Here is a 15192-nt window from a genome sequence, read left to right on the forward strand (position 1 = left end):
CAGGGTAGCTACTTTTTACCCCATGGCCACATCTCTCCTGTAAATGATTAAAAATGGCCGAAAAGAGGGGGAAATCAGAACAGAAAGTAAGCAGATGTGCAATACTTTTGGTGGTGGTGTATCTGGGAGGATCTTGAGACTTCAATCTTACACCCATGCAGAAACTACTTCAGGAACGATGTCCAGGAACATAACAACTATCCCCCTATATACAGTGGTGCCTCGCTTAACGATGATGGTTCCCAAAAAATCACTGTTAAATGATTTCATCGCTAAGCGAAACACGGTTTCCCATAGAAATGCACTGAAAACTGGATAATCCATTCCAATGGGAACGGATTGCCGTCCTTAAGCGAAAATCGCCATAGGAAACATCGCTAAGTGAAACACGGTTCCCCAACTGAAATGCATTGAAACCTATTCAATGCATTTCAATGGGGGAAAAAAATTACAACAAATTTAAAAAGAGTCGGAACAAAGTCAAATTAGTTTTACAAAGGGTTTATTGAGTGCACTTATGATTTCAAGCATTCTAAACATTTTTAAAACATTTTTAAACATTTAAAAAACAACCAACATGAGGCTGTCAAAACCATCGTTAAGCGAAACAGGGGGACCCAAACTGTCATCGCTATGCGAAGCATGGTCCCAAACATCGCTATGCGAAAATTGCCCATAGGAACCATTGTTAAACGGAGCGCAAGATCGCTCCGAAAAAGTCATTGCTAAGCAATTTCATCGTTAAACGAAGCAATCACTAAGCGAGGCACCACTGTATATGAAGATTATGGGAGTTTGGGTGTCTCATAAATGGCTGTGTGAGCAGGACAGCTCACAAGCTGAACTTTTCTCACACTCGGTCTAGGTCCTTTCCCTTTTCTTCTCAAAACTCTTGTCTCTCCCCATCTCTCAACACTCAAGCCATGAATGAGGGCAACATGTCTGAGAAGGACTTTGTAGACTCAGTTGTCTTCAGATTGCCACAAAAAAGCATGAGAGTTACGAAGTAGCATTATGAAATATACGCAAAGGCATCTTTCTGTAGAAGCAAAGGAGTCCATATGTACACCATGAGTGCGGAACCCACAGCACTGCAGCTGATCTTAAATTTTGGGGAAAGGACATAGGAGTTTGGCCATCTTAAAACTCAATAATGAGGAGCTCTAACACTATTTTGACTATCTTTTCAGGTCAAGTGTCAATATTAAATTGAGAATACACATGAAATGCTGATTGCAGAAACAGTATTCCAACAGCACCACAGCAGCATCCTAAGCTTTTTAGAATCCCACACAGGACCAAAGAAAGCCCTTTAGAGAAAGCAAGAGTAAGCAGATGTGGCTTTACAATAAAGGTATATTTTTGACATTTGTTCTTGGAATACATCTTGATATACCAAGTATCCATCCCTATGGAGCCAGAAAAAATACTCACCAACAATTAACTCAGTAGAACCCAAAGTGACTTTACCTGCTATTTTTTTAAAACTTGGACTTTGAGTCTTAATCTGACATGACGACACCACATCCGTATTTCGTCTTGGTTGTCTGCATATTCCTTCTGTTAGTCCTCCACAGACTCTGAAGTAGTAGTCATATTCACTGGTGCTTACTTTTTTATCTTTCCCACCAAGTGGTGCCAGATCATACACATACCCATACCTTGGATCTTTCACTTGACAGTTCATACCTTAAAGAAGTGAAACAACCCAAAAAGCAGAAGGGAAAAAATATTAAGATTCACAGCAACACATGGAATATCTTATCCTGAAAAGCGCAGCAAAAATCAAAGATATCTTGTGTGGTGACAAGAAGGGTCAGTTTGCAGAGTTCAGGCAGGCACCCTGACATCAGAGGTGAGGCAACCGGCTAGCTGGGTACCAGGGAGAGAGTGTTCTTAAACACTTCATCCCAGTCTTGAAATGCTTCACCCAGAGAGGTACACCTGGCTCTTGTGTTATTCTTTTGATAGCAAGCCATTATTTTGGCTTCTAGGCATTGTAGACTTAATTAAACCCTTGCTGTTGTTTTTTTTTTAAATCATACTTGTAAAAGCTTGCACTACAACATATCTTTTGGAACATGGTTACACATCTATTTATACTCTTATTACAAGAGTAACAAGCTTTGAAGATTGTGTATGTGTGAGATAATTACACATGGTGCACTATATACATCTGTCATATTCTTTCGCAAGTTAACTAGTTATGACACCTCTCTGAATTACAGTTGAGAGGAGCATGGAAGGCAGACAAAGCTTTTCTGTTTGTGTTACAACTTGATCAATTGCCCTTTTCCCTCTTGTATGTCAAATATAAAGTAAAATCCAGGAGTTTTAGATATACTGGGTTGAAGACAAACGTTCCCCAAGCAATCATACTTGCCTTCTGCTCTGTGCACAGGACAAGCTGCTAACGTTCTCCACACAAACACAAACTCACAGTCCTCTTCATGCTGAAACACCGGTGATCCCTAAACATGAAAACAAGGTGTTCTGATGGGAATTTTAGACACACACATAAATCTAGTGGTGTTCTTTGTTAGTAAGCACTCTTCTTTAATAAGAATCTCCACCCACCACTAAGCTATGCACCAGTTCTTCAATGACCTCAAATTCCACTTGGAAAATAAAACTGTAAAGTTGGGAGACTTGCCATTCACACAATCCCTATCTGAGAACCTGTGAAGCTGAAACAGATGCATTGCATAATCAGGAGTGATCTAGCTAGCTTGTGGAGATCAAATCAGGGAGAGGGAAGTGCTGTGCTGCACTGCATTTTGGACACACGTGTATTCTGAGGATTACATTACACCCTGAAGCTGCTGGACCAAGAGATCAAAGCTGTAACAGGGACAGGCAATCTTCAACTTGCACCACACTTCAAACATAAGGCATCATCTACCTGAACAGATACTGCCTCTCATGTAGAAAATTGTAACCTGAAGAAATATCCATTCCTTTCCACTGAATGAACGAAGATCAATGAACTTCCACCATAATCATCTCATAGTTTCCAATATCTGCAAGTCCACATAGAGCTAGAAAAGCATGTTCCACCTTCTTGAGTGAGCAGCAAAAAATTAACATTGCTACACACTGCAACAATTACTCAGGCAGAAAATACACCACATCGATATGAAGGTATGTCAGCACACTGCCATGCATTTCAAACAGAAGGGAGATTCTGATGTGATACTATCTAACTTGATAGCTCACTACGATGTAAAATAGGATAAGTTCTGAGGACAGATGGAAGTATGTAGAGAGGAGAGTGTCAAATACTGTGATTAAGATTGCCTTGTAAATTGCAAAGATGCAGCTCCAAGTCAATTCTTTATACAAATGCACTGAGTTTCTTCCAGCACTAGAGGGCTACTAACCAGAGGAGAACCAGAAAATCACATGCCAGCATTAACTTGTTTCTCTGTTTTAATGGTGCAGAATTGGGTAAACTAGAGCAGTGCAGGGGTGGGGTAAGTAGAGGGTGATGGTTAGCCCTAAGGAAGCTTGTAAGGTTATTCAAAGTGCTCAAATAATCACATCTATACACTTCAGGATAATATTTCACTGACATGCAAACTCACCATAGCTTGATCACACTGGAAAATGATGCGTGTTGAATATTGCCGGTTACCTTTGCATTTATCTCCACTTAAGTACACAACACTAAGAGATCCATCTGTGGCAGCTTGAGGGCTTATTTGAATCATACCAAGATTCTGACCTTTGGTACCATATTTCACACAAGATCCTATTGCACCACCTGCAGCCAAAGGAATAGGTCAACATACATTTTTATTTCTAAATAGGGGGGGAAAGGCATCAATCCTTTTGAAAAGGGGACTAGAGGTCTAACTAAGGAGGTTCCTCTTCTTAATGAAATTAGCCAAATCTGTGTTGATCATCATTTTAATTTTCTGTTTCTGAAGTCGGTCAAGAAGACAAATTGTGAAAGAATTTGTTTTACTTACACTTGTTGTTTTAGGACATTTCCTAATTTACAACTTTTATTGGAAAATTGCTAAATACATTCTCTTTATGTTAATTGTTAAAACATTACATCAATAGTTCAGCAGTCTAGTAAAAATATCCAAGTGCAAAGTACAAACCAGTTCTTAATCCTGCCTACTGAAATATAAATTCTAATTTTAAACTCTGTTTCAGATGGGCTTTACAATTAAGGAAATTCAAGAAGATTAGCTACAGGCAACCTACAAACTTATCCTCCCACATCGCTACACATTACATGCAGCTATTACCATCTCTGTATACAAATTCATCCATCTTCAATGGGAAACATGGAAGGTGCTTTCCCAAATAATGTGAATATATCTGGGTGTCCCCTTGGCAATAATTTTGTCATCTGATCATTCCACTCCAGATGTGCCAACGTAAGGCAACTCATTGTACAAACAACACTCATCGTCTATTATTTGAAGACTCACAGATGTCAAATCAAGGATTGACTCAGCAGAAGCCACGGCCTTTAGTTTGTAAGATCTGAGCAAGGCAATTAGACAGGACCTTTTGAAGGTCATTAATTTACAGGGTCACCGTAAGCTAGAAGCAATGTGGTGGCATATAACAAAAACAAGATGACAAATAAAAGAAACTATCGGTATACAGCATTAGAAGTTGCTCACTGCATCTACACTTAATGCTCAGTCCCACTGGCTGAGATGGGCCACTCTGACACTTCTGTAAAATCAGATGAAACAATGCAAGTTCATTAGAAGAGAAAAGGAAGGCAGGAGGACTCTGAAAGGAAGAGATTTGGTTGTATATGGATGGGGGGAAAGATACAGCCCATTTTCCTGGAAGTCCAATAGTTTCAGTAACAAGTAAAATAATGTTAAAATTCTTACCAGGGCACCCTGGAACATATGGAAGAGGTTTACAAACATTCAGATAGAAAGTTCTTGTCTTTGCATCTTTTGATGTATCCAAAGCAATCCAAGGCTTGTTTTCTCTGCTCAAGTCACTCAGGTCATATTCATTGCCAGCAGCATCTTAAAATACAACAGGAACCAAGTTTCAAAAAATTCAAACCAAGATTGCTTATACAAGTGGGGAAAACGATGTCAAGGGTGCTTCCATTGAATATCTGCATAGATCTGCATTCCAGTGATCTTCCTATGGAATCTCCAGTAATCTTTCCAGAGAATAGTCCCATTTCATTTTACTTACCTGTAACCTGACAGTCAACTGGAGCAGGTGGACATGCTAAGGCTGTGTGAAACTCAAAGAAAGTATTATGAATGTTGCGGGCAGAATTCATCTCTTCGTGCACAAATTTAAGTTCTCCAGGATAGGACTGATTGCAGACAAAGGTGATGATGAAGCTGTCATCAGGCCCTGAAAAGTAAAAATAAAGCAACATTGTCTACCAGCATTTTACATTTTTCTGCATTCCCCCATTTGTCACCCATACTCTTATCTCTGTGACACTTCTGTCTGCATTTAGTTTTTTCAGTCTGATAAAAATAGCAATGCACAGTGTTGGACAATTGGGTAGAAGCAATGCCATCAGAGGTGCAACAAGACTTGAAAGTAAAATCCATTACTGACTTCAACAAACACAATCCTGGGCGAAGATAAGTAATGCAATCATAGAATAACTGAGTTGAAAGGGCCCTTTAAGGCCATCATGTCCAACACCCTGTTCCATGCAGGAATCAAAATCAAACCAGATCTGACAGAGTGTTGTCCAATTTTCTCTTGAATACTTCCAGGGCTGCTGCACTCTCCACCTCCCATGGTAACTGGTTCCATTGTCAAACTGCTCTAACAGTTAAGAGGTTTTTCCTGATATTCAGCCTAAATCTGGCTTCCTATATGTGTCCTGCACTCTAAAACAGATCCTGCCCCTCTTCTGTATGGCCGCCTTTTAAGTATTTGAAGAATGCTATCATATCACCCTTCAGTCTTGTTTTTCTCAAAGCTAAGCATGCCTTATTCTTTCAGTCTTTCCTCACAGGGTTTGATTTCCAGGCCCTTGATCATCCTTGTTGCCTTCCTCTGAACTTATTTCAGTTCACTGGCATCCTTCTTAAAGTGCAGTGTCCAGAATTGGACACAGTACTCTAGATCAGTGGTTCTTAACATGGGCGATAATGACCCCCAGGGGGCGATTTCATTTTTCAGGGGGGCAGTAGAACGAAAAGGGGCGGCGTGGGGGCGCTGAAGCAGAAGGGGGGCGGTAGGGGGGTGCTGGAGCAAGCCAAACCTGTGAAGATGGCTGCAGCCTTTTTACAGTGTGCATGAATATATATTTTCCTCCAATCTTAATTTAGTTTCAGAGTTTTCGTCTTGAAATTTTTAGTTCCTGCATTGCAGTTTGTTTTTATGCCCTTTTTATATTTCTTTTTGCGTCTTAAAATTCACTTGCAACTAAATAATTAAATGTTACTTTTTGGGGGGCATTTCATTTTCTTGGAATTTAATTTTGTTTTCAGGGGTCATTGGATTTAAGTGTCTTAAATAAATAAATAAATAAATAAGATATCATCACCGCGGGGAGGGGGGCGATGATAACTTCCTCAATGGCTCAAGGGGGCGTTTCTTTCAAAAAAGTTAAGAACCACTGCTCTAGATGAGGCCTAACCAGTGCTGAATAGAGAGGAACTAGTACCCCACGAAATTTGGAGACTGCACTTCTGTTAATGCAACCTCACATTTCTGCAGCCACACAGTATTGCTGGCTCATATTTAGGTTTTGATCCACAATAATTCCAAGGAAATATTACCTCTGTAAGTAAGAGACAGATACCCTTCTGTAGACAGCTGAAGAGTTTTGTTCAGTTTCACCAAACGAATGTGTTTCAAATCTTCTGTTTCACACCCACCAATTGAATCTTCATTTGGTGTATTTTCAGTAGGCTTACAATCATTTGCTGGTCCACAAATATTTATCTAAGTGATTTAAACCACATCTAGTATTGTATTAGTTGTCCTAAAGTACATCAACATGTAACTGGGTGGGCTTCGCTATTACTAGCTACACCATTTGTTTGTTTTTGCACCTTTATACATTTACATATATTGCTAACTGCACACTGAAGGTTAAATGAGACAACTGTTTATCATAGGGTGGTTTTCTTTTGAGAGGTGTTCCCCATGTGATTGAAAACATCTGTTTTTCCCATGACATATCTTGCAGTAAGCATGATTTGCTTTGTGATTGGTCATGTGTGAGGGGGACAGGCTGGTGGAAATTATCATGGATTCCCTTGTCAGACACAGGAAAAATATTTTTCATGCTCTGTAGGCATCTCCAAAATAATAGAGAACCTAAAGCTGAATTCACCTGCAAACATGTAGGCATTCCTATTCTACCACAGTAGTACAGAAAAGTGCCTTATAAAGAGTCAAACGTTTGGCCCCTTGAACTCAAGCTTAATCCAGACTCTTACTCAGCTCCACACAGGGTAGAATGAGAAAAAGTTATTCCTGTCCACCACAACCCCCAGGATCCCAGAGTGATGGTCACAGTCCAAAGAAAAGACACTTTTCAGAGACTAAGTTTGGAACTCTGTCATCCCTGAACCCCCCTCCATTTGGCTACTTCCATTCCTGATGGTCAATTAGAAATACTGATTTGGTGCTGAAAGGAAAGCCAGAAGACAACAGAAGTTTTTGATCAGGGAAACAATTATTACCATGTACTCCTTCCCAACTCCCATGACTAAGTATCCTCTTTCTGAAGCTAATGACTCCAGGTTATATACAAAGCCAGTGTTCGGATCCTTTACAGAGCAATTCTGCATTTAAAAAAAAAGAAAAAAAACCTCAATATTTTATTAACAGGAGAAACATGAAGACATGATGCTGATACAATACATACTCAGAATACTTGCAGCATTAGAAATAAGTCAGTTAAAGGTGGGCTGTCTTTCATATCAATCAGGGTGGGGATGAGAACCTCCAGAGAAGTGGAGTCTATATTCTTCCAACCAGGACCTGAAGGCCACACCTGCCCTCCAATCCCCCCTCCATCCAGATGTTTTTTTAGATTAGGAGGTCTTCTGAAACATGATAATTATTTGGGGCCACTCATACCCAACTAGCCAAACTTGACTCAGACATGAAAGCTTTTTCTTCTTTTTATTTTCAAAACCAAAAGTGACTGGCCTGTCACTTCCTGTATGGAAAAAAAAGGATCCCCATAGGCCTAAATCAGGTTGGTAGAAATAGTCCACCATGTTCCCAATAGAATTTCAGGCCACAAATAAGCTTTTATTTAAAATAATAATAATAATAAAGTCTAAATGTGCAGGTTGTCCAGAGCCACTGCACTTTTGCCACTTCTGAGTTGGGGTTTATTTTGACATCAGTTAAATACTACTTTCAAGTAAAATTAAAGGGACATATGGTTATTCTACAAGTCAGCAGAAGGCAATGAAAATCAGGATTACTGGTGCCCAAAGTAAACGTAATCCAAGAGCATGTCTTGTAAGTCACATTCAAATATTGGACACCACAGGAATGTACCATCCTATGTCTTATTTTGCTATACAATCATGAAGTTAAATAAGCTTTCCAAAAGAAGCTATTTTAATGAAACCTGCCATTCTCTAGAAGCAAAAAGCAGGGACATATTTCAAAGTAAGAATATTGCAAAGTAAGCAATAATATTAAATGAGAATGCTTAAAGAAGCGAACACATAGGGAAGACCTGTTGTCTGCAGGTTTTAGTCAGTGACTTCTTAGCTTGTATGAAAATACAAGTACGATCTACAAATATCCTTTTTATATATATCTTCTGGCCCTCACCTGAGCTTCTCCTTCAGTTGTTGTCACTGGACAGGCAGCTTCTGTCTCCCACAGAAATGTTGCAACGCAGTCTTTTATCTCTATGAATCTTGGGCTACTATTCTAGAAGTGAAGGTGATCAGAAAGTTAAGAGAAGGAATGCACAAACAGCCTGGATTTGCAACCAAAACAGTAACAAATTTAGGGTTCATTGAAATTATGATTTGGAAGGACAAGATTTCAGCTGCTAGCAAAAACTTTCAAGTTGGCATTTTATGAAAATCAAGACAGACTAGGAATACTCAAAAGATTTGCTATTAACATGCCTACACTAAAAACCACTCACTATTTGTGCATTTACAGTGGTGCCTCGCACAACGAGTGCCTCACACAGCGATAAATTCACACAACGATGGCTTTTCCTGAAAAATTTGCCACCTCACACAACGATGTTTCCTATGGGGAATTTTCACACAACGATGTCCCTTTTCGCTCCTGTAAAAGTGCCTTAAACTGTTTGAAAAGTGTTTTAAATGCTTGCAATTGTTAGCCCACCTCCTGAAACCTATGCAAACTTAATTTGGTGTTGTTCTAAGGCGTCGTTAATTTTTGGTGATTTTTTGTTTTCTCCATTGAAAGCCATTGGACGGTCCAATTGGAACGGATTAACCGGTTTTCAATGCATTCCTATGGGAAATGGTGTTTCACAGAATGATGTTTCACAGAACGGGTTTTTTTTTTTTTGAACCAATTAACATCGTTTAGAAATTCACAAAGCACAGTACAAACAACAAAATGGCATTATAAGAATACAATACAGAAATAATATTAAAATAAATTAAAATGATTCGAAACACTTTAAAACAATTGTGCAATATTTATTTATCTTTTAATATATTTGTCATTTATAGGCTGCCTTTCTCCCAGTAAGGGGACTCATAAGGGGACACAAGGTGGTTCACAATATTACAAAGAATAGAATTAAAAATACAATAAATTATACATTAAAAAACATTAAAACTTATTAAAACACACTGAGCGTTTAAAAACATATAAAATATTTAAAACTATCTCAAGTAAAAATGGAATTCTACACAAATTAAACAAGACCAGCTCTGTCCCAAACAGAATTAAAATAAAGATCTGAGAGTTTAAACTCATTCTCAAAATGGCAAAAGGTCATATATGGGGACTCCATGGCAAGTACCGCATTTTTCGCTCCATAAGACGCACCTCATTTTTAGGGGAGGAAAACAGGAAAAAATATTCTGGCAATTTCAGCCCACTTCCAGGACCCTTCCGAGGCTTTCCAAGCATCAGAACAGTCCTGGAAGGTTGCGATTTCACCCCCGCTGGCCCCACGGGGGTGGGCAGGCGGGTGGAGCCTCCAAAGGCTCCTGGAAGGCACTCCTGGACCCTTCCGAGGCTCCCCCCACCATACCCCAACTGGGCACTGGGGAGCGCTGTTTTACAGTTATTCACTCCATAAGACGCAGACACTTCCCCTCCACTTTTCGGGAGGGGAAAGTGTGTCTTATAGAGTGAAAAATACAGCAGATAGAACAACTGAGATGACATATATGACATTTTCTGGACATGGGGAATTAGGGAGAGTGGATTCTTAATCATTATTATCAAACTCTATGAATCCTAATTTTCCACTACACTGTCTCCCCAAATGACCGGCACAGCTAAACAAGGCAACAGTTGAAAACCCCAGCAAGCAATCAAATCATATAATGCATATGATGCCACAGTGTGATGAGAAAGGATGTTAACTGAGAACTTACAAGAGCACCCTTGGAACAGGAGAGATGGATAAGGCTTGAGAAAGGCTCAATCTTGTCATCATCTGCTCTGACACACAGAGCACCACCAGTGTAGTTTAGGAGGATTCTGCCTCGTCCTTCAATTACGGGAGCATGGCTAGCAATTCCCAAGTTACTGTTGGAAATTTCTGAAGAGCCAGTCTGAAATGAGGGAAGAAGTCACTGTGAATATTGTAGAAGATTGATCTATTTCACAAAGTTGTTTCAAATACTTGCTTCAAAACAAGTGGAGTCATACTATAAAGAGAAACTGAGAGATCAAGCCTGTCTTCCACTTTAGGTAGCCCTCAGGGTAACTGCAACATTTAGAACCTTGTTTGTTGGGTTACAATCACAATAACACAGAGATTAAGGTTAAAATTGGAACTCCCCACAAAGAATTCTGACTGAAGACTAAGCTTAGTTTATGAGGTTTTTCTTTCATCAGTATAGATATACTCACTCTCTCCCCTACCTTATAAGTCATTTCACAGACTGAGGCCCGTCTGTCACAGCCTGGGACAGGGTTCAAAGGTCGGCAGATATTTATGTAGTATTTTTTGTGAACATGCTGTTCAGAGTTGTCCATGGCAAACCAGTTTTCGGTTCTGCCTCCTGATAATGATAAACTGAAAGTATGCAAAAAGAAAAAAAGTACTGAGTTCTAAAATACTGTTCATACTTTTAACAGAGTTACAAATCACAAGACCATTTACTCTGAAGTAATGTTGCTCTCCCCCCACCGCATTTATTCATCCACCCCAGTGTAGCAGCCACACTACACAAATGGTGTTTAAACAATCACAAATTTAAGTTACACTACGAGTGGAAGCAAGTTCAGTGAAACCTCACCACAAACATATTCAAGAATACAATGTATTCGCGAAGGCTTTCATGGCCGGGATCTAATGGTTGTTGTGGGTTTTTCGGGCTCTTTGGCCGTGTTCTGAAGGTTGTTCTTCCTAACGTTTCACCAGTCTCTGTGGCCTGCATCTTCAGAGGACAGCACTCTGTGCTCTGGTGTAGTTGGCTTGGGAGTGGAGTATTTATGGTTGTGAGATGGGCTTTTGTCTTTTTCTGTAGATGGGTGATTAGTGTGTTTTGTTGTGGGTGTATTGTTGTGATAAGGAGAAATTATCTGTCACTGTGGTTGATGGGTGTCATTAGCTGGTCTTTAGTGTGTAGTGATCCCCTGTCCTTGTGCCTGCGTAGAGTTCGTTCGAAACGTTAGGAAGAACAACCTTCAGAACATAGCCAAAGAGCCTGAAAAACCCATAACCGAGAATACATTATTTATTGCCTTTCTCACAAGAGCTCAGGGCTTTTAATTATGAAATGAGTAAAAATACAAACAATCCTTAGGAAAAGACATGGTTCGGAAAGTTATTTTGAATTTTAATTCCTGTATTCTGTCAGCCAATACGGTAAGCAGCCATTCTGGTTGGGGATGTATAGGAGCTGTAAAACCAAAAAGCAGTTTTCTGCAGTTCTGGGAATATGCAGCCCATTAATCCATTTTTATCAGGGTAGATTCCAGGGCATTTTAGTGCCTGGAGAGCAAATGGCTCTTCCCAGCCATCCAAGTCAAGGTGCACAGGACTTAAAGCCAACCACATTAGCTTGGCAGAAAAGGCAGAAAATGCCCAAAACATCTCTTCACATCCATAAAAACAGAAACACAGGAGTAGGAAACAAAGTAAGTCACTGTCTTTTCATGATCCTCTTAATCTACTGCCTGAGGTGGTGACCTCATCCTGCATCATGATAGGGCTAGCTGTATCCCTTATGTCCCATTTATTTCAAGCTGTGGAAGAGAATGCCAACCCTGCCATTTTACACAGAAGGCTTAAGTATAAAATATATGATCATGCTTTCACTAGGAAGAACTTGCTCAGTGACTATTTCCAACCACATTTTAGAATAAGAGAGATGCTGCTTTTTTGTTTACCTTGAAAGATCATATTGTTCCAGAGTTTGAGGATCCGTTACAACACATTCTATGGGTATCTCTGGACAGGCATACTGAGTGTACCACTTGAAGTTGTATGTGAAGTTGTCTTCTGCCTAAGTTATCATGATTGCATGGCACACAAAACAAAGAAATTAAAAACTGGAAGTAGCTATGGTTACTTAAAATGGCGAGTTTCAACATATACAATGCAGGTTTGTTCTAATACATGAAATCTCATTTATACCATCAAAAGTTCAACTGAAATGTGTGCCAGGAAATTGAAATTTACAAGTACAAACTGTAATCTCATTTTCAAAAAACAAAAAAACAAAAACCAAGATTGTTTTTACAACAACTCTGCATAAAAGAAATCCCCAGCACAGTGCACTTCATCCAGAAAACAAAAACTACAAGAAATTCTCCAAAAGCTACTTACTGACAACCTTTTGGGCCACTCAGGAAACCACAATAGGAAGATCTAAAAATGGTGGCATGCTAAGCCTCTTAGGAGCCCTCCCAATACATCTGGAGAGGTTAACTTTCTATTATACTAAAATTCTGGCATTTAAACAAGGACGCAATGTAAAGAGGAAGAAAATAAAGTTCTTCAAATTCAGTTCTTACCTGATACTCAGGTACACCCAGGCCTGCTTCACGATCACATAGGAAAGTTATATGGGTAGACCGTTTTGTCTGCTTCTCATTGTTGTAGGGTGTACCATTCTGATAGTTCAGCTGAATCATTCCATCATAGTAGGAGAGCTCAGAACTGGGCATCCCCAAACTCCACGCACCACCACTAAATAGATACATAAATGCAATTTCATATTACGTTTCACACATAACTTCAACTCTATCCTCTGAGACAGGGGTCCCCAACCCCAGTCCGCAGCCCAGTGCCAGTCCGGGGGTTGCCGGAACTGGGCTGCGGAGACGGATCTCCGTCCCCCACTCGCACCCCCCTCCGCAAGTGCAACATACCCAGCTGCAAGCGTGGAGGTACCCCCACCCCTACCCCCGCGCACAGAGCCCTCATCCCCCAACCGGTCTGTGGTCAGAAAAGGGTGGGGACCACTGCTCTAAGACAACAGAGAGTCAAATGTGTTTTGAGTGATGGAGTGGAGCTTAGAAGATCAATATTAAAGTCACCACTGAGCCATGAAGTTCATGGGCTGATCTCTCATCATTCTCTCTCATCACAACATTATTCTGAGAACAAGGTAGAAAGGAGGACAGCTAAGAAGGGTGAAAAGATAACCATGAGAGGAGAAGGAGAGCACTGAAGTAACTGAAGTCTAAAAATGTGGCTAGTAAATAGAAAAGAAATTGCACAGGTGAGCTGAGTTTTACAAGCCCTTTCCATCTAGTACCAGAGGTTGACAAGCCAAATAAAAATCAATGGGCTAATATGGTCTTTTTTCAAACACGCACAGCTATTTCAAATGACAGAGGCATGGGATACAGAATTGATACTAAGACATTGCATATGCACCACAGAAGTAACAGGCTGATGTAGAAATCAATTGTGGTAGAAGTATACATCTTGCAAGGCACTCAACAAAACTCAGCACAATCAAAAGCAAAGGAGCCCAAAACACCTGGGAAACCAAAGATTCCTCACATCTGCTTTAAAGCCACAACACTGAACATGATTTTAGCATTCAGAAGGATTCTGAACACATATTCACAAAAGTAAGATTGAATAAATTCAAAGGGACTGTCTGCTTAACAATTGTTCTTTGGCTTACAGCTATGCAATGCAGTTCTGAACAATTATTCAGAAATAAATCCCACGCCATTCAATGAAGTGTACTCCCAGGGCAAAAGCATGCAATGGATTGCTGCCTCAGCAAACATTACATGGCATGTTAGTATATTCAAATGATCCAGGAAAAATCATAAGCAGCCCTTACCCTTTCTTTACTTGGCATGCTGCAGACTGTGATCCACACAACGTGTTCTCTACACTGCCACAAATACTGATATGGAAAGTATAGTCACTTGTGTTTACTGGATAGGTCTTGTTCATCAGTGGAGATAAGTCAAAAGAAAACCCTAAGCAAAATATAAATCTCGTTCAGTAAGGAGTTTAAGGAAGTTTCACAACAGAAAAGGTGTACAAGTGTGATTTAGTATTTATTTATTGCATTCTTATACCAACCCATGTTAAACAGACACTCTCTGTGTGGTCTAGACCAAAGGTCGTCAACCCCCTCAGGTCTGTGGCCTGAGCTGGACCGGGTTGCGGAGACAGACCTCCCCCCCCCGCATACACTCCCCTTCCCACAGCTGCTTTGCACACACACGCTTACATACCAGAACCAGCGTGAGCACTCCCCCACCCCTTCACAGATGTGTCCAAATGCCCACACGAATGGGTGGGCGGGCGTGCAGGCACTCCACATGTGCGAAGGGGTGGGGGAGCACTCATGCCAGTGCTGGTGGGCGTCCATGCACTCACCTACTGCTTTGTGCATGTGCCCGAGAGTGTGCATGGCCCACGCACACCTGCGCAAGCGTGGGGGGGGGTGCCCCACCTTCCTCAGAGGCTCAGCCAGTCCACAGTCCCAAAAAGGGCGGGGACCGCTGGTCTAGACACTCCATGTATTATATATTATTAAAAAGTGGGAGGGGATGACAGGTTCGATTTGGTTTAGTAGGCATGGCTTACATGCAATTCCA

The 15192-nt window shown here is 40.5% G+C and overlaps 1 protein-coding gene across 2 annotated transcripts in view; it reads right to left on the reverse strand.

Moving 5' to 3' along the window:
• The window catches only part of IGF2R (insulin like growth factor 2 receptor), an 86058-nt gene that overhangs the window by 35129 nt on the left and 35737 nt on the right, over positions 1–15192 (reverse strand). Inside the window, exons 15-27 of one of the 2 annotated variants that reach the window (XM_020809104.3) lie at positions 14424–14565; positions 13135–13309; positions 12508–12623; positions 11035–11188; positions 10542–10721; positions 8773–8874; positions 7659–7760; positions 6747–6912; positions 5188–5355; positions 4866–5009; positions 3585–3763; positions 2384–2471; positions 1471–1689 (exon numbers count right to left, since the gene is read on the reverse strand). In XM_020809104.3, the coding sequence (XP_020664763.3) occupies positions 1471–1689; positions 2384–2471; positions 3585–3763; positions 4866–5009; positions 5188–5355; positions 6747–6912; positions 7659–7760; positions 8773–8874; positions 10542–10721; positions 11035–11188; positions 12508–12623; positions 13135–13309; positions 14424–14565 (1935 nt within the window). Of the gene's footprint in view, positions 1–1470; positions 1690–2383; positions 2472–3584; positions 3764–4865; positions 5010–5187; positions 5356–6746; positions 6913–7658; positions 7761–8772; positions 8875–10541; positions 10722–11022; positions 11189–12507; positions 12624–13134; positions 13310–14423; positions 14566–15192 lie in introns of both variants that reach the window. The other variant, XM_020809112.3, reaches the window with a different exon arrangement.

Source organism: Pogona vitticeps, chromosome 1 (assembly GCF_051106095.1).
Source record: "Pogona vitticeps strain Pit_001003342236 chromosome 1, PviZW2.1, whole genome shotgun sequence".
Lineage (NCBI taxonomy): Eukaryota > Metazoa > Chordata > Lepidosauria > Squamata > Agamidae > Pogona > Pogona vitticeps.